Genomic DNA, 18888 nt, shown 5'->3' with positions numbered 1-18888 from the left:
AACAACTTTCACTCTGACAACCATTAGCTCCACCCAACAGGAAGTTGGCCATTTTGGATTTTATTAAAAGTGCATACAGTAAACTTTTAAATATTCCTCCTAGGGGATTCATGTGATATTCACCAAACCTGGTCTACATTACGCCAAGACATTGAGGATGCTAAATTGCCAAGGGACTTTTGATATCTTGAACAATGGTCTTTTTATATATGGGTGTTTTACACTACAGCACTCACTTCACTATTCCTTGTTTTCATACAGCCACCGGATGGTGATGGCACCATATTGATTGGTACCGTCATCCTTGCTATATCTTATTCTTTCATTTGAAGATGTAAACCTATTTAGTTTGACATATACCCCAAAACAGAAGAAATCAGGATGGGGCAAAAATAAATAAATTCACAGCACTGTATATGTACATGTTTTAAACCTAGAACATTTTGTATCTGACCAGATCAGGTGTTTCTTATTACCAGGTGTGTCCTGTTAGATAGATTGTTTAAATAATAAATAGCTCTGAACAACATATATTGGTTTTAGCTTTCAGTTTCACCTGTAAAGACTGCATTTGTTGTTAAAAATGGATAAGCCAACATGAAGATCAGAGTTCAGACTATGGAAGAAAAGCAAGGCATTTTGAAGCTGAGAAAAAAGGGAAAATCAATCATAGGCATTGCACAAGCATTGGACATAGCCAATGCAACAATTTGGAATGTCCTGGAAAAGACAGAAACCACTGGTATACTGAGCCACAGACACTGAATGGGTCAACCAAGAAAAACAACAACAACAACAGCTGATGATAGAATCATTGTGAGATCTGCGAAGAAAAACCCAATAACAACAGTCAGTGACATCACCAACAACCTCCACAGGGCAGGGGTGAAGGTATCACAATCCATTGTTCAAAGAAGACTTCGAGACCAGAAATATAGAAGGCCATACCACAAGGTGCATACTACTCATCAGTAGTTAAACCAATAAAAAAATGTTGGTTTAGCAATTCCAATGCATATAGGTAATCACTCAAAACAATTAGGAAAATTACAAATGGCCAAGCATCCTATATGGGACCACCTGAGATGGACTGACCCCTTGCCATGGGTTAGCATCCTGGCCCAGTGCTCTAACTTCCCTGGGATAGTCTGGAATGACCTAGGGCACAATCACACACACATTCACACTTAATTACTGACAAAATTCTGATCAATTCAACAATTTGGCAATTGCATTTTTACACCTTTTGCACATTTTAACACCCAAGCCCATGGTTTAGTTTGATTTTATTCTAACATGATAGCATTAACTAGCCTCTGAAACCATGTTGTTTGACAGTTTCGGGTTCATTTATATGATATTTACATTTATATTTACATTATAATTTATTTATTTTATATTTATATTATTTGGTTTCTGTTTGGCTTCAGGTCTAGTGCAACACGGTTTCGCTGGATCCAAAACTTCTATGGTGAGCAAGATGAGTGGGCCTTAGACAATATCTACATTGGGCAACAGTGTCCTCTAATGTGCTATGGACATGGCTGGTGTGACCATGGTCACTGCAGGTCAGTCTTTGTATGACTACTTAAGATTATAGAATATAGTCATTTAAACAATTTATGCAAATTGAAGTGTTTTTGCAAAGTTATTTGTGATATTTTTAAAGCTGGGCAAGGAGAAGGAAGAGACAGCCTTGAGACATCTTAACTCTCTTTCTTTTGTCTGCTCTTCAGCATTCTTTGTTATGCACATACACATACACACACACACACACACACACACACACACTCACATCATGTTGGTGGCTCTATCTCTCAAGGCGAATGTCCTTCTCCCTCTTATCCTCGCCTCGTCTCACTGCAACAGAAAACAATCATTAAGAGAATTCCTCATAGGTGTGCATATTCCTTACCACTCGCCTTAACCGAATCTGCCCTCCATTCATAAACTGGAGCTCGTACACTCCACCACCTCCACATACCCTCACCCCCAACTCAGGCAAGGGACCTGTCCAGCCTGCTGTTGACTCCTCTTCCACCAAAAGATGAAATCCGCCACAGCCATCTGCGCCCCCGGCCTGTGGACCACCTGGAATTTAAATGGATGAAGTGCCAGTTATCAATCAGATACCATACCAATCAGTGATCCGCATGTTGGCATCTTTCATGCAGTGGAGTGCATGAACGCCAAATCCACGGAAACCATCTCCCTCCATGGTTTTATGAGGTTAAGATTGTAAACCTGCCACACCCCACAACTATCCATTCACCTTACTTTATAGTTGATGTCCCTGACTTGCCATGTAACCTCAAAGGGCCCTTGCCCTTCTAAGTCATTTAGAGCTTGACGAGGGTAGCAAAATGAGCACTTTATCTCACGGCATGAACTCTCGTAGCTGAGCCCCCTTATTATACAGCTGGGATTTACGTTCTTGCGCCTGTTGCAAATTCTCCTGGGTTATGTGGCTTAAGGTGTGGAGTTTTGCTCTCAGCTCAAGAACATACTGAATTTCATTTTTACTGTTTGATGTTCCCTCCTCCCAATTTTCTCTTTTGGGATCCCGACATGGGATAACCTGGAAGAGTGCCTCCACAACATTCTGTACGGTGATATTGCTAAAAAGTAAAACTAACAAAAGTTATGCCCTTGTGCAGATCAAACTAATGGCCCGATAAGGTCCATACAAATCCTTTTAAATCTGGACCTCAATTAATGGGAGTGGGCGCAACAGCGCTTTTGGGGTGGACAGTGGATTCCCTGGCTGGCATTCGTGACATGCAGGACAACAGCTGTGAACATCACCGTGAATGCTTGGCTAAGTTCCCCAGCATTGGATTATAGTGAGCCGCCTAGAATGCCAAGTCCCGACGGCTCCTTGGAACCAAAAACTGTGTTACTTCTTCCTGAGTATGAGTGTCCTGCATCACTCGATATAACTTATTCTTAATAGTTGGGAGAGGGGTGGGAGAGCGCAACACTTGGCTGGATCGGCTGACCATCGATTACTCTCACTTGGTCAAAGGTGTGCCTAAGGGTCTCATCGTGTGACGGCTCCAAGGGAAAATCCCTGCCAGGAAGGTGGAGAGACATGAGGGCGAACGTGAGAGAGAGGAAAAAGCGAGGTGCTCGCCTGTCTCCTGATATGCTGCCAGGTGGTCCTTGGCCAGCTGGACTACCTCCGCAGGAGTCCCGGAGCTTCTGGGTGAAGGCAGAAGGGAGGCTTAGCTTGGTGAAGGTCAGTGACCGGAAACACTGCCACTGTAGTTCTGGGGTTCAGCTGGCCCGCTGCACAATTGCCCATTTCAGGTCTGGGTACTCCAGTATGTTGGCAACCAGTAGCTTTTGGACCGCAAGCTGGGCCTCGCTGGACAGAAGCGGCAACAGGCGGGCTGCCTACAGACACTCGGGCCAGCTCCACGTCACTGTGGAGAGCTCATACAGCTCCAAGAAGGCCTAAGGGTCATCTGCGGTTCCATCTTGGTGAGGGCGACATGGAGTGTGGCCATGGCAGCTGGAGCACTTGCCGATCCTCTGCCTGGGGTCAAACAGTCTTTAACCTGCTGCTCTTGGTCGCAATGCAGCTGTAGGAGGGCCTGATGTTTGGTCTGGTGTAGGTTGGCGAGGGACATGTTGAGGCAAGGACAAGGAAGGCAGAGGCATGCTTGAGACAACTTAACACTCTTTATTGTGCTCCTTTTTTTTTCTGATTTTCAGCGTTCTTTTTTTAACACACACACACTTGTGTCATGCTGGTGGCTCTCTCTCTCTCTCTCTCTCTCTCTCTCTCTCAAGGCATGTGTCCCTCTCCCACTTATCCTCACCTCGTCTCACTGCAACAGAGAACAATCATTAAGAGAATTCCCCATAGGTGTGCATTCCTTACCAGTACTCATCAGCTCCACCCTCCATTCACAAACCAGAGCTCGTACACACCCCAGCCTCCACAGTCTTAAAAAGTTTTTTTTTTTTTTTAATGCAACTGGTTTTTTTTCCCCTCGTTCTCTCCCTCTCTCACTTTCTCCTCAGGTGTGATGATGGCTTTTCTGGTACAGATTGCCAGCCTACGTCACCACTGTCCTCCAGTGTGCTGTCAGACTTTGAGTCCCTAGAAGCACTAAGGACCACATGGCAAGAGGTTATTGGTGGGGAGGTGGTGACCCCTGACCAGGGTTGTGGTGTTGTATCATCTGGATCTTCTTTGTATTTTAGCAAGGTGTGTAATGAATATTCACAAGTAATATTAAGGGAAAATAGTTGTTATATAACTTATGTAAGCTGTAATGGTTATGTAAAATGTAATTTAAAAGTTGGTTTTAAATAATTTTTTACATTGATTTTTGAACAGGCTGGACTGAGACAACTAGTGAGCTTGAACCTGGACACAGAATGGGCAGAATTTGTGCAATTCTACTTACGTGTGGGTGGTGACTGGGTGGAGTGTAACCAGCCTGACAGCAGGGAGGAGGGAGTGCTTCTACAGTATAGTAACAATGGTGGCATTAGCTGGGGTCTAATCGCAGAACTGTATTTCACAGACTTCACCAAGCCTCGGTGAGAAGAGTGTTTGAAAATTCTTATTATTAATTAGATGAATATACTTTTTCACTAGATAATTTTACTGTGTATCTTATCTTCTGTGGCAACAGGTTTGTCCATTATGAGCTACCATTGGCTGCTAAGACACCCTGTACACAGTTCCGCTGGTGGCAACCCCTTCATTCGGGTGAGGGTTACGACCAATGGGCTATTGATGATGTCATCATTCTCTCTGAGAGGGAAAAACATGTCATTCCAATGGCTAATCCTACTCTTCCTCAGGTAAACTAGACACATAATGGACGAACAAGCTAGACAAGCTAAAATAACGAAATACAATAAATGAATTATTAATGGAATCAGTAAATTAAATTTGAATAACCGGATTTGAAAGTAGTATGTTTCAAGATTGGTCAGAAAATTGACCATATTAAGATATGAGTTTGAGTAACATTCTTTAATGTATTTCTTACAGCAAAAACAAGGATTAGAAAATCTTTCATATTTTCCAAATTAATAACCAATATTTTCTCATATTAAATATGAACAAATAGAATAAATAATAATGAAATGAAATCTAACAGAGAAATATTATATGAATTTGCCCATATTGAAGATATTTTTACTTCTACATTTTTTGGAATTGGAACCCAGTGCACTGCAAAAGTTAGCTTATTAAACCTATTTCTATTTTGTTTAAGCTCATTTTTATTTTTATTTTTATTTATTTTTTTTTTTAAACTAATTTCAAACTTGAAATAGTTCTTGTTCTACTGGCAGATAATTTTGATATTTTTTAAGCGTTTATTTCTAGAATGAAGCAAAATTATCTGCCAATAGATAAGATATTTTAAAACTCTTATCTCTTACAAAATTTAAAGAAAAATGTAAAGCTTAAACAAATAAAGAGAAAAACTATTTAGCACAATGTCTGACTAAACAAATAAGTTTTCAGCCTAGACTTGAGGTTTAAGACTTGTGTCTGAGTCAGAAACTCTAACTGGAAATTGTTACATAGCTGGGGAGCTTTGTAATTAAAAGCCCTGCCTCCTAAGCTAAGGTGCTAGCTGAAGAAGGAAATGACAACTAGCTGCCTAGCTATCAAAGGGCTGTCATGAACCAGCTTAACCTGGGAGACGTGAAAAGTGTGATGGATGCGCAGGGACTGGGGGAGTTTGAGTTTGACGGCAGTGGGATTGTTAATGCTCTCAATGGTGAAAGGGCCAGATAATGGGGGGAAAATTTATTAGCCTCAAGTTTGGGTGGGATGTCTTTGGCTGCAAGCCACACCTTTTGGCCTGGCTGGTAGTTGGGAGCTGGAACCTGATGATGGTCAGCCAGGCAATGGTTGCCCTCAGTGGAGCTGAGCAGGGTCTGGAGGTGAAATCCAGAGCTGTCTAAGATTGTGCCCCAGCCCATGAGGGAGGCTTCTCTCATTACCATTTTACTATAAGATGTCGTCACTAGAGTGTGACCCTAGGCTAGAATCCGGGGACACCTCCAATATCTCAGAGAATGTAGGCATCACCGCGTGACACTGATTACTCTCAGAGGTTTCATTTGTAAGAAACCCCAGACTTTTCAGCCACCACTGAAACGGTCTCATGTGTAATAGGCCCAATGGTATGACATTGGCTGCTGCTGCAATAAGCCCCAACAGTCTCTCATAGAGACTGGAGGGGATGCCCAGATTCAGCTTTATCTTGCTCAATGTTGATAGGATTGACCCTACGCATGCTGGGGATAGAAACGCCCATATCATAGTACAATCCCATATAACCCCTAGAAAAGTTTCCTCTGCACTGGAGAAAGCATACTTTTCTTGAGGTTCAACCTGAGCCCCAAGCTCTTCATGCATGTGAAAACAACATCTCGATGTTGAATCACCAGTTCCCTTGATTGTGCTAGAATTAACCTGTCATCGGTAGTTTAATAAACGGATGCGTTGGAGTCACAAGGGAGCCAGAATGGCATCCATGCACTTCGTGAAGGTGTGAGGGAATAAAGCTAGCCTGAAGGGAAGAACCCGATATTGATATGCATTGCCTCCGAACACAAACCTCAGGAACTTCCTGTGGCAGGGTTATATTTCTATGTGGAAATATCCGTCTTTTAGATCGATCATCACAAACCAGAGCTCAAACTGAATCTGTGGAATGATAAGTTTGTAAATCAGCATCTTGAACCTGTATGTCTGAAGAGTATGCTTCCGATGACGTAGATCTAAAATTGGCCGCATACTCCCATCGTTTTTGCGGACCAGGAAAATAATGGTTGCAAAAACCTCCCTCCCTCAGGGAACAAGATACATGTTCTATGGACCCTTTGTCCAAGATGGATCTTACTTCCTGCGATAACGGCGGGCTCTGCTCTGTGCTCACTACTGTGGTGAGTACACCACTGGGTTGAGCTCTGAACTGGACCTGGTCACCCTTTTTTCCGTAGACATGGAGACACAATTGACAGTAATTTCCATGCTGCGGGATGGCCTTTTAGTGACGCTAACTCTTCCACATTCTGTTGGACGGAAAGCGTCAGATTTTCGCTGCGCTGTGACAGCTCATTGATGAGAGAAGACTAAAAACTTCTAAAAGTCTGGGCTAGGGGAGGCCCTACCGTAGTACTGGAGGCTAACTTCCCTGACAACCTCATGTCCCCTGATACCAGTGAGGTGCAGTGAGGTTCATGGCTGGGGGGGCACTGAGTAGCATACATTCACCATTCAACTGGCTGCTTGAACATTGACTACTGGTTATGTTTCATATCCCATATCATCATTATTTACACACACATAGGTAAGGTACATATTTGGCCAAAGAAGAACGTTAAATTTATAGCGGGTCAGAGAGAGTGCATTTGCTCTGCACCATCCATGTGTTCTTAATTCGCCATCACAATTCCACAATTCATACTCATTCAATACAAATGAAAGTATGTACAGTCAACAACAAAGACAAATGTAGTTTTATTCTTTAAAATAACTTAATTTTTTTCTTATCTTGTTTTATATATATTTTTTTATTATTAAAAAGGGCTGGTCTTTTATTTTTGTCATGGACTGTAAAGAAGTGTATGCATGGTCTTACCTTTACTTGTACAGCAACAAATAGGCCTGCATTAATCTCCTTTTTTAGATCATTTCAAATCACATGACTTATTGCTTCAATTATATCGTTCTGAATTCTGTTTGATAAGCCAGAAAACACAGTGAATGTCTCCAAATGTCTAGCTAACCAATCATCTTTCTCAGCAAAAGCATGTAATAGTTCTACATAGCTGCCACGATTAGAAGAGGTCGTACTCTCATTGTTAGCACGGAATGCTAATTGCTGCTAGGAAGCAAGTTGCATTAATGAGGTCTTTTAAAATCTCTTGGTATTCCTTTACCTTAGCATTGTGGATGCTAATATTTAGTCTCCGCTGTTTGTTCAAAGCCAAATCTATCCTTGCGCTTCCATTTTTAAAGCAATTTGGCTTTGAATGTGAGTAATTGAACTTTCATGTCTGCTGAGGCTTCTTGGTATATTTTTCAAGTCACAAAATCCTGTTGTAGTCCAGACATTGTCACCCGTTGAGAACAAAAGGCAGGGAAAGCAGAAAAGGCGGTTTCTCGTAGCACAACCACACAGCCAGTCTTTTCGGGTGTACCACTCCGTTTGAAAAGAGCGTGTTATCTTCTGTCCCGTAGTTTGAAGCAAATCTTTTAGCATCGGTCTTCCATTATTTATCAATTCCAGTTTCAATATAAAGTCCAGTTTTGAGAAATGTTTTAGCATATTTTATATATATATATATATATATATATATATATATATATATACAGTGAGGGAAAAAAGTATTTGATCCCCTGCTGATTTTGTACGTTTGCCCACTGACAAAGAAATGATCATTCTATAATTTTAATGGTAGGTTTATTTGAACAGTGAGAGACAGAATAACAACAAAAAAATCCAGAAAAACGCATGTCAAAAATTTTATAAATTAATTTGCATTTTAATGAGGGAAAAAAGTATTTGACCCCTCTGCAAAACATGACTTAGTACTTGGTTTAAAAACCCTTGTTGGCAATAACAGAGGTCAGACGTTTCTTGTAGTTGGCCACCAGGTTTGCACACATCTCAGGAGGGATTTTGTCTCACTCCTCTTTGCAGATCTTCTCCAAATCATTAAGGTTTTGAGGCTGACGTTTGGCAACTCGAACCTTCAGCTCCCTCCACAGATTTTCTATGGGATTAAGGTCTGGAGACTGCCTAGGTCACTCCAGGACCTTAATGTGCTTCTTCTTGAGCCACTCCTTTGTTGCCTTGGCCGTGTGTTTTGGGTCATTGTCATGCTGGAATACCCATCCACGACCCATTTTCAATGCCCTGTCTGAGGGAAGGAGGTTTTCACCCAAGATTTGACGGTACATGGCCCCGTCCATCGTCCCTTTGATGCGGTGAAGTTGTCCTGTCCCCTTAGCAGAAAAAAAACCCCAAAGCATAATGTTTCCACCTCCATGTTTGACGGTAGGGATGGTGTTCCAGGGGTCATACGCAGCATTCCTCCTCCTCCAAACACGGCGAGTTGAGTTGATGCCAAAGAACTCCATTTTGGTCTCATCTGACCACAACACTTTCACCCAGGTGTCCTCTGAATCATTCAGATGTTCATTGGCAAACTTCAGACGGGCATGTATATGTGCTTTCTTGAGCAGCGGACCTTGCGCGCGCTGCAGGATTTCAGTACTTCACGGCGTAGTGTGTTACCAATTGTTTTCTTGGTGACTATGGTCCCAGCTGCCTTGAGATCATTGACAAGATCCTCCCGTGTAGTTCTGGGCTGATTCCTCACTGTTCTCATGATCGTTGCAACTCCACGAGGTGAGATCTTGCATGGAGCCCCAGGCCGAGGGAGATTGACAGTTCATTTGTGCTTCTTCCATTTGCGAATAATCGCACCAACTGTTGTCCCCTTCTCACCAAGCTGCTTGGCAATGTCTTGTAGCCCATTCCAGACTTTTGTAGGTCTACAGTCTTGTCCCTGACATCCTTGGACATCCTTTGGTCTTGGCCATGGTGGAGAGTTTGGAATCTGATTGATTGATTGCTTCTGTGGACAGGTGTCTTTTATACAGGTAACAAACTGTTATTAGGAGCACTCCCTTTAAGAGTGTGCTCCTAATCTCAGCTCGTTACCTGTATAAAAGACACCTGGGAGCCAGAAATCTTTCTGATTGAGAGGGGGTCAAATACTTATTTCCCTCATTAAAATGCAAATTAATTTATAAAATTTTTGACATGCGTTTTTCTGGATTTTTTTGTTGTTATTCTGTCTCTCACTGTTCAAATACAACTACCATTAAAATTATAGACTGATCATTTCTTTGTCAGTGGGCAAACGTACAAAATCAGCAGGGGATCAAATACTTTTTCCCTCACTGTATATATATATATCTTCCATTTTTGCAGTCAGGGCAAAAAATTAAAATAAACGGACCGAGACGATGCACTTGACTTTCTCTACTTGACTTTTTTAGCTGGCATATTACCCACAATGCCATTTCTCTGTAATACCTGAAGAAGAACAATAGCAGAACAAGCCCGTATGCTCACACACTCCCCCTTCAGTGAGGCAGAGGTACTGGCTGCCTCCCCTTCTGCTTTATCATTGCGGCGTTGTCAGATCAGAAAGACTAATAAGTTATATACATACATGAAATACATGACCTAGCCAGAAAACACACCAAAATTCACAAGACCAAAATAGCTTTTAAAGGCTATGTATTAGCAATGGCAAGGTACAAATGGATTAAGAAAAGAAAAAAGCCATGACACAGTTGCCCTGACTTCAGACATTTAAACAGCTCAAGAGATTCATTCATTTAGCTCCAACTTTGCAACTTCAAACATATGACCACACTTTAAACATATTTAACACAATTGTTTCATGATTCTACTAGTGACAAAATCATCATCTGGGCAAGTCAAAATAGTGCAAATTCTTACACTTATAATGTTGTCAATATACAGTGTTCCCATTAATATTGGCACCCTTGGTAAATGTGAGCAAAGAAGGCTGTGAATAATTGACTTTATTGTTTATCCTTTTGATCATTTGTTCAGAAAAAAAATTACAAAAATACTCTGCTCTCATGGATAAACATTTGCAAACAAAACACAGGTTTATCAAAAACAATTTTTGTTAAATATAGGTGTGCAACAATTATTGGTACCATTTTAGTCAATACTTTGTGCTACCTCTCTTTGCCAAGATAACAGCATTGAGTCTTCTCCTATAATGCCTGATGAGGTTGGGGAATACATGGCAGTGGATCTGAGACCATTCCTCTGTACAGAATCTCTCCAAACCTTCAGTTCATCCCACAGGTTTTCTACAGGTTTCAAGTCAGGGGACTGGGATGGCCATTGGGGGCCACCATACAGACTTCATATCACCATACAGACTTCATATCACCATACAGACTTCATATAAATCCATAATGAACTTTTTCACAATATCTGTTGTTACCCAGATGAGGATGGGTTCCCTTCTGAGTCGGGTTCCTCTCAAGGTTTCTTCCTCTTAAAACATCTTAGGGAGTTTTTCCTTGCCACCGTCGCCACTCAGTGGCTTGCTCAGTTGGGATAAATTCACACCTTTAATATCTGTATACCGTGTTGATATTTCTGTAAAGCTGCTTTGAGACAATGTCTATTGTAAAAAGCGCTATACAAATAAAATTGAATTGAAATTGAATTGAATTGGGGAACCTTGATTTTCAAGTTCAAGTGGTTTTATTGTCATTTCAGCCAAATACAGTTGGTACAGTACTCAGTGAAATGAAACAACATTCCTCTAGAGCCATGGTGCTGCACAAAACAACACACTAAACCACATGAGACACAGAGCTAATAAGATCCACAAACATTCCACATAAAGTGCATGTGCAGACGTGTGCTAATACAGGACAGTACAGTAACTACTAAAACAGGACAGTAGGTACAGTAAGTGACAGTGTAGTGCCGAACAGTACACAGTTTTAGTGTGGAAGTATCTGATATACAGGTAGTGCAAAAGATAGGTGCCAAGGAGTAACAATATAATTTAAAAATGGTGTAAAATGTAAACAAAACATGTAAAATGTATATAAAGTGTATATAGTGACAAGAAATTGGATACTATATTTCTATAATACAGTAGCAGCAAAAAATGCAACAGTGTCAACGCAGGAATGTGCAAATATTTCAATGGGAGTTGGATGGTGTTCAGTGTGTGAGTGTGTGTGTGTGCATATATCAGTCCAGTCTCTGAGTATTGAGGAGTCTGATGGCTTGGGGGAAGAAGCTGTTACACAGTCTGGTTGTGAGGGCCCGAATGCTTCAGTATCTTTTTCCAGATGGCAGGAGAGTAAAGAATGTGTGTGAGGAGTGTGTGGGGTCATCCACAATGCAGGTGGTTTGTGGATGCAGCATGTGGTGTAAATGTCTGTGATGGGGGGTGAGAGACCCCGATGATCTTCTCAGCTGTCTTCACTATCAGCTGCCGGGTCTTGTGATCCAATGAGGTGCAAATTCCGAACCAGACAGTGATGCATCTGCTCAAGATGCTCTCAATAGTTCCTCTGTAGAATGTGGTGAGGATGGGAGGTAGGAGATGGGTTTTTTTCAGCCTTCGCAGAAAGTAGAGACGCTGACGATGAGACGATGTTCAGTGGAGAGTGGTCGCTCCGTGCTCTCCTGAAGTCAACAACCATCTCTTTTGTTTTGTCCACATCCAGAGACAGGTTGTTGGCTCTGCACCAGTCCATTAGCTGCTGCACCTCCTCTCTGTATGCTGACTCGTCGTTCTTGCTGATAAGACCCACCACGGTCATGTCATCGGTGGACTTGATGATGCGATTGCTGCAGAGTCATGAGTCAGCAGAGTGAACTACAGTGGACTGAGCACACAGCCCTGTGGGGAGCCAGTGCTCAGCGTGGTGGTGCTGGAGATGTTGTTCCCGATCCGGACTGATTGAGGTCTCCAAGTCTAGAAGTCCAGGATCCAGTTGCAGAAGGAGGTGTTAAAGCCCAGCAGGTTCCACTTTCCAATCCGCTTTCCAAGGTGCTGAGGAATGATTGTGTTGAATGCTGAACTGGTCTATGAACAGCATTCGAACGTAAGTGTTCTTCTTGTCCAGGTGGGTGAGGGCCAGATGTAGGGTGGTGGCGATGGCATCATCTGTTGAGTGGTTGGTGCGATACGCAAACTGCAGCGGGTCCAGTGAGTGGGGCAGCAGGGTCTTGATGTGCCTCATGACGAGCTTTTCGATGCACTTCATGATGATGGATGTGAGTGTAACGGGACAGTAGTCATTGAGGCAGGACACTGGAGACTTCTTCAGCATGGGGACGATGGTGGTATCCTTGAAGCATGTTGGAACGATGGCGCTGCTCAGGGAGATGTTGAAGATGTCAGTGAAAACATCTGCTAGCTGATCTGCACATCCTCTGAGCACTCTGCCAGGAATGTTGTCTGGTCCAGCAGCCTTCCGTGGGTTGACTCTGCGTAGAGTTTTCCTCACATCAGCCATGGTTAGACACAGCAACTGGTCGTTGGGAGGAGGAGTGGTCTTCCTCACTGCCACGTCATTCTGTGCCTCAAACCAAGTGTACAAGTTATTCAGCGCATCTGGAAGGGAGGCATCACTGTCACAGGTGAATGATGTTGTCCTGTAGTTGCTGATTGCCTGAATGCACTGCCACATGCGCTGTGTGTCGCCGCTATCTGTGAAGTGACTGTGGATTTTCTGGGCGTGTGCACGCTTTGCCTCTCTGATGGCCTGGAACAGTTTGGCCCTCGCTGTTCTTAGGGCCGGTTTGTCACCTGCCCTGAAGGCGGAGTCTCGGGTCCTCAGTAGTGCTCGCACCTCCACAGTCATCCACGGCTTCTGGTTGGAGCATGTGGTGATGGTCTTGGAGATGGTGACGTCTTCAGTGCACTTGCTGATGTAGCTGGTCACTGACGCCATGTATTCCTCCAAATTGGTGGAGTTGCTGTCAGCTGCAGCCTCTCTGAACATGTCCCAGTCAGTGTGATCAAAACAGTCCTGAAGAGCAGAGATGGCTCCTGCTGGCCAGGTTTTCACATGCTTCAAAACTGGTTTGGAGTGTCTGACGAGCAGTCTGTATGCTGGGATTAGCAGAACAGAGATGTGGTCTGAGTAGCCGAGGTGGGGGCAGGGCTCTGTATGTGCCGAGGATGTTTGTGTAAACAAGATCCAGCATGTTCGCCCCCCTCGTTGCAAAGTCAACATGTTGATGAAATTTAGGGGGCACTGACTTGAGATTCGCATGGCTGAAATCTTCGGCGATAATAAACAGCCCATACAGTTCACAGAGCACCTCCTTAGCATTAGCGCTGGGGGGAATGTATACTCCAATTATCAGAATAGTAGTGAATTACCACATCAAATAAAATGGTCTGCATCTAACAGTCACAAACTCCACCAGTGATGAGCAGTAACTAGAAACTAGCACTGAGTTCTTGCACCATTCCCTGTTGATATAAACACACAAGCCACCACCGCGAGCTTTACCGCACAGAGCTGCATTTCTGTTGGCACTAAATGAGGCGAGCCCGTCTGGCTGAATGGCGGCTTCCAGAACATGGTCGCTGAGCCACGTCTCAGTGAAAACAAAGATACAGCAGTCTCTATACTCATGCCGTGTTACCTGCTAGAGTCGGATGTAATCCAGTTTATTGTCCAGGGAGCAGACGTTGGAGAGCAGGATGGACGGGAAAGCCGGCTGGTTAGGGTTTGCTTTTAGCCTAGCATGGACCCCCGCTCCATTCCCACGCTTCTGCTTCCTTGCACACTGCTTTTGACGTCTCCTCCCCCAGCCACCAGCATCAAGCAATGCCGAGGACTGGAGCCCTGGTCTCCGCAGCAAGCCAAGATCGCGTAGCTTCTCCAGCAGATCATCATGCAGGTTGGTTGTTGCATGATTTCTGTATTTTAGCAGTGTCTGACGATGGTAAACATGAACACCGGTTTTTCTGATGTCCATGTGCTGTAAAAAGATGGGCTACAAGACAAAAATAGAAAAAAATAGCACCATTTGGATATGGAGAGGCCGCTGCGTGCTACTGCCGCGTTGCCATCTTGGACCATTTTGTGGTCAGAAAACTATTTTTGTTTTGATTTTGATGTATGTTTTGGATCATTGTCTTGCTGGAAGATCCAACCTCTGGCAGAAAACAGCCACAAGACATTAATGAGCCACCACCATATTTAACCATGGGCGTGAGGTGCTTTTCCATATGGCTACCTCTCTGTGTGCACTAAACCCACCTCTGGTGTTTATTGCCAAAAAGCTCTATTTTGGTTTCATCTGACCATAGAACCCGATCCCATTTGAAGTTCCAGTAGTGTCTGGCAAACTGAAGATGCCTGATTTTGTTTTAGGATGAGAGTATAGGCTTTTTTCTTGAATCCCTTCCACACAACTTCAGGGGTCACTTCGGATTGTAGTTTTGGAGACTTTCTGACCCCAAGACGCAAATAACTTCTGCGATTTTCTAGTTGTGATCCATGAATATTTCTTGGTCACTCTAACTATCCTCTTCACAGTGCATTGAGACAATGTAGACACACACACAATTCCAGTTCGATTCATAACATTTCCAGTCGAAGGGAACTTCTTAATTATTACCCAGATGATGTAAATGGGCATTTTCAATGCTTTCAAAGCATAAATGCATAGCTGCATTCAAAAATCTAGTGGAAAGCCTTTCCAAAAGTGTGGAGTGGCTTTTAGAGTAGCAAATGTGGACCAAGTTTGGAATGGTTTCTTCAATAAGCACACATATGCATAATGGTCATTTGTCAAAATACTTTGGGCAAATGTATTTGCCCAAAGTGTACCTGCTCAGAATATTCCACATCCGATGTTGTCTGACCAACTAAAGGGTCTATGGATACATACTGCTGGAGTCATTTCACTGAGTGGATTTTCCCTCACCTTTCCTGCACCATTCTCAATTTGGTCCACTAAATTAGCTGGATTTCCACTAATATACAACTGTAGGCTGGAGTTGGTTTTCCATCCACATCTTTCACAATACACAGAGTGTTTAACAGTACCATGTTACAATACTTGCACTCATGCCAGGATCTGAATCCAGTGAAAGCTGATGAGGGTCACAAAATATGTGCCTCAGAATTGTCCACCTTAAGAATATGTTGTACAATCCCTGACATGATACATGGTGTGCTACTAGATGTATATCCTGATTCTGAGCCAAATCTCACTCAAACTCTGCAGTCTAAATAGCTTGCTAGTCATAAATGCCCAGTCCATCAATGACATACACATAAGAATCATAGAAAGCCATCTTTGTCACTTTTTAGGACAATTAACAAACATTTCTCCTGGCCAAGGACTGCAAATTACAGATAGTAGTCAATGAGAATAGATTTTTTTGGTGCCATATTACCGCTGAAGTTGCGGCAGTAACATGCATTTGCTGCTCTTTACTGCTAAGTGGCGCTATAACCACAGATTTTCATTCACTGCTCATTCTTGCAGGTAACTCAACTGTGCCTTACCAATGGGCTAGATTTGTTAATCAAGAACAAATAATTTTAACAGAACCAAATTAAGTATGCAAAAGCCCATGTAAGCATTTGTGGTTTAGAATGAATTCAAGCTGAATAGTAAATGTCAAGACTATAATGTGGTACTATTACCCCATATTTTATTTTATTAAACTTTAGAAAGATGTGCATTATTATTTATATCATTGAGCTTGTATTATTTTGTCCTTGCAACAAAATAAAAATGATAGAAAAGGTGGATTACTCTGCATGGGAGCATTAAGGGTGGAAGCCTAGTTGTCAAATACCCTACATTAATTACACTTAAAAAAATGGAAGATGTGGTCGGTTAGATTTAAGAAAAAATATTACTGTAATATTATCCCCACATTTGGGCAGGAAGGAGGAAGTTGGAGACAGGCTTGAACCAACTCACAGACTTTCTATATTTTCGTTTTGCTTTTCAGCATTTTCAGCACACACACATACACACACACATACAACACACAGGTCTCCTTGCTGGTGGCTCTCTCTCTCTCTCTCTCTCTATGCACTTGCCTCTCTCTCTCTTATCCTTGCCTCGCCTCACTGCAATATAGAACCTTCATTAAAAAAATTCCCCATAGGTGTGCATTTCTTACCAAGTAAGAGTGGTCCACCACAAAGTGTAGTTTTAACCTGAGTGAAAGCCTGCGGGCACAGCTCCATCCACTGGATCAGATCTGGTGCTCCCTTTTTAGTGAGATCAGTCAGTGGGATGGTGACATCCACATAATGAGGCACAAACCTATGATAATAGCCAGCCAGCCTCAGAAACTGTCTCACGTACTTTTTGGTCTTGGGCAGGCCAAAATCACTGCTGGCTTATCAATTTGGGGATGCATGTGCCACTGCCAATCATTACTGTAGATAATAATGTCATCTAAATAGGCAGCGGCATAGGCAGTGTGTGGATGGAGGATTCTGTCGATGAGTTGCTGGAACATTGTGGGGGCCCCGACCAACCCAAAAGGAAGGGAATTGGTGTAACCTAAATGGAGTGGAAAAGGGCATTTTATTCATGAGATATTGGAGTCAAGGGCATCTGCCAATATTCCTTTGTTAAATCCAGTGTCGAATAAAAACAAGCCACGGATAACCGATCGAGCAGTTTGTCAATTCGAAGCATTGAGTTTGCATCGAATTTAGACAACGTGTTGACTTTTCTAAAGTCCACACATAACCGGGCCGTCCTGTTGGTCTTGGGAACCAAAACCACTGGGCTGCTCCAGCTACTGTGGGACACCTTGATTAACCCCATTTCGAGTATAGCCTTGAGTTCATCCCGAAGGAAATTGTCTTTGTCTTCAGGCAGCTGGTAGGGGCGGTTGCGTACCACCATCTCTGGGGTTGTCTCAATGTGGTGTTCTTTGAGATTAACGTGACTGGGGAGAGGTGAGAGCACGGTTTCCGGAGGTTAAGGCGGTAAAACTGCCATGCCCTGCCTTTATCCATTCACCTTCATAGTCAACATCCCCGACCCGCCATGTGACATCAAAGGGTCCTTCCCAATTTAGAGCTTGAGTGGGTAGCAAAATGAGCACTTTGTCCCCCAGTGTGAACTCTCGTAGCCGAGCACCCCTGTTATACAGCCAGGATCGACGTTCTTGCACCAGTAGCAAATTCCTCTGTTTTATGTGGCTTAAGGTGTTGGCTTTTGCTCTCAGATCAAGAACATATTGAATTTCATTTTTACTGTTTAAGGTCCCTCCCCGCAATTTTCCTGAATGACATGAAACATGTCACCTGGCTGGCATCCATACAATAATTGAAATGGGGAGAACCCCTGAAGGCTTCTCAGAGACTTATCCCAATTTAAGATTCAAGGTTTTAAGCATTTGATTAAACCATTCTATCAGCCCATCCATCTGCAGATGATAAACACTGGTGTGAATTGATTTAATCCCCAGCAATTTGTAAAGCCTGTAAGTAATTAAATTTTATTTATAAAGCACATTTAACACAGCGAAGCTAATCAAAGTGCTGAACAGTGTAAAGAAAAGTAAAATAGAAAACAGAATAAAACCAAATAAAGACAGACAATAGACAATAGTAAAAATTTGATTAAAATGCCTGGGAGAAGAGATATGTTTTAAGCCACTTTTTCAAAGTGGTAATTGAAGGTGCAAGGCTGAGTCCAGTGGCAATTGTTTCCATAAACAAGGGGCAGCAACTGAAAAATCTCTATACCACTTTGTTTTTAACCGGGTTCGAGGGGCATGGGGTGGCTGTGGCTCAGATGGTAGAGCGGGTTGTCCACTAATCGTAGGGTTGGCGGTTCAATTCCTGGCCCACATGACTCCACATAACGAAGTGTCCTTGGGCAAGACACTGAACCCCAAGTTGCTCCAAATGGCAAGCTAGCACCTTGCATGGCAGCTCTGCTACCATGTGTGTGTGTGTGTGTGTGTGTGTGTGTGTGTGTGTGTGTGTGAATGAGATACAGTGTTAAGTGCTGTATAAGTGCAGTCCATTTACCTTTACATGCAAAAGAAACCTATCAGACCTTAGAAGTCTGTTAGATGAATGTGGTGTCAGAAGATATTTGAGATGGGAAGGAGTTTGATCATTAAGAGTTTTAAAGACAAACAACAGAATCTTAAAATGTATCCTAAAATGGACCGGGAGCCAATTGAGCAATGCTAAAATTGGGATGACACGATCATATTTCTTTGCCTTGGTCATGCAGCTGCATGCCTTGCTGCTGCATTCTGCATTTTGAACCATCTGGAGACGAGCAAGAGATGATT

The 18888-nt window shown here is 42.8% G+C and overlaps 1 protein-coding gene across 1 annotated transcript in view; it reads left to right on the top strand.

Moving 5' to 3' along the window:
• reln (reelin) overlaps positions 1-18888 on the top strand; it is a 610589-nt gene that overhangs the window by 370990 nt on the left and 220711 nt on the right. The window contains exons 23-26 of the mRNA XM_053678020.1: positions 1431-1568; positions 4030-4216; positions 4349-4554; positions 4650-4821. Coding sequence (XP_053533995.1) covers positions 1431-1568; positions 4030-4216; positions 4349-4554; positions 4650-4821 — 703 coding nt within the window. The remainder of the gene's footprint in view (positions 1-1430; positions 1569-4029; positions 4217-4348; positions 4555-4649; positions 4822-18888) is intronic.

The sequence above is a fragment of the Ictalurus punctatus genome, chromosome 4, assembly GCF_001660625.3.
Source record: "Ictalurus punctatus breed USDA103 chromosome 4, Coco_2.0, whole genome shotgun sequence".
Lineage (NCBI taxonomy): Eukaryota > Metazoa > Chordata > Actinopteri > Siluriformes > Ictaluridae > Ictalurus > Ictalurus punctatus.
Note: the sequence above shows the minus strand (reverse complement) of the source record. Positions and strands in the feature narration are given on the sequence as shown.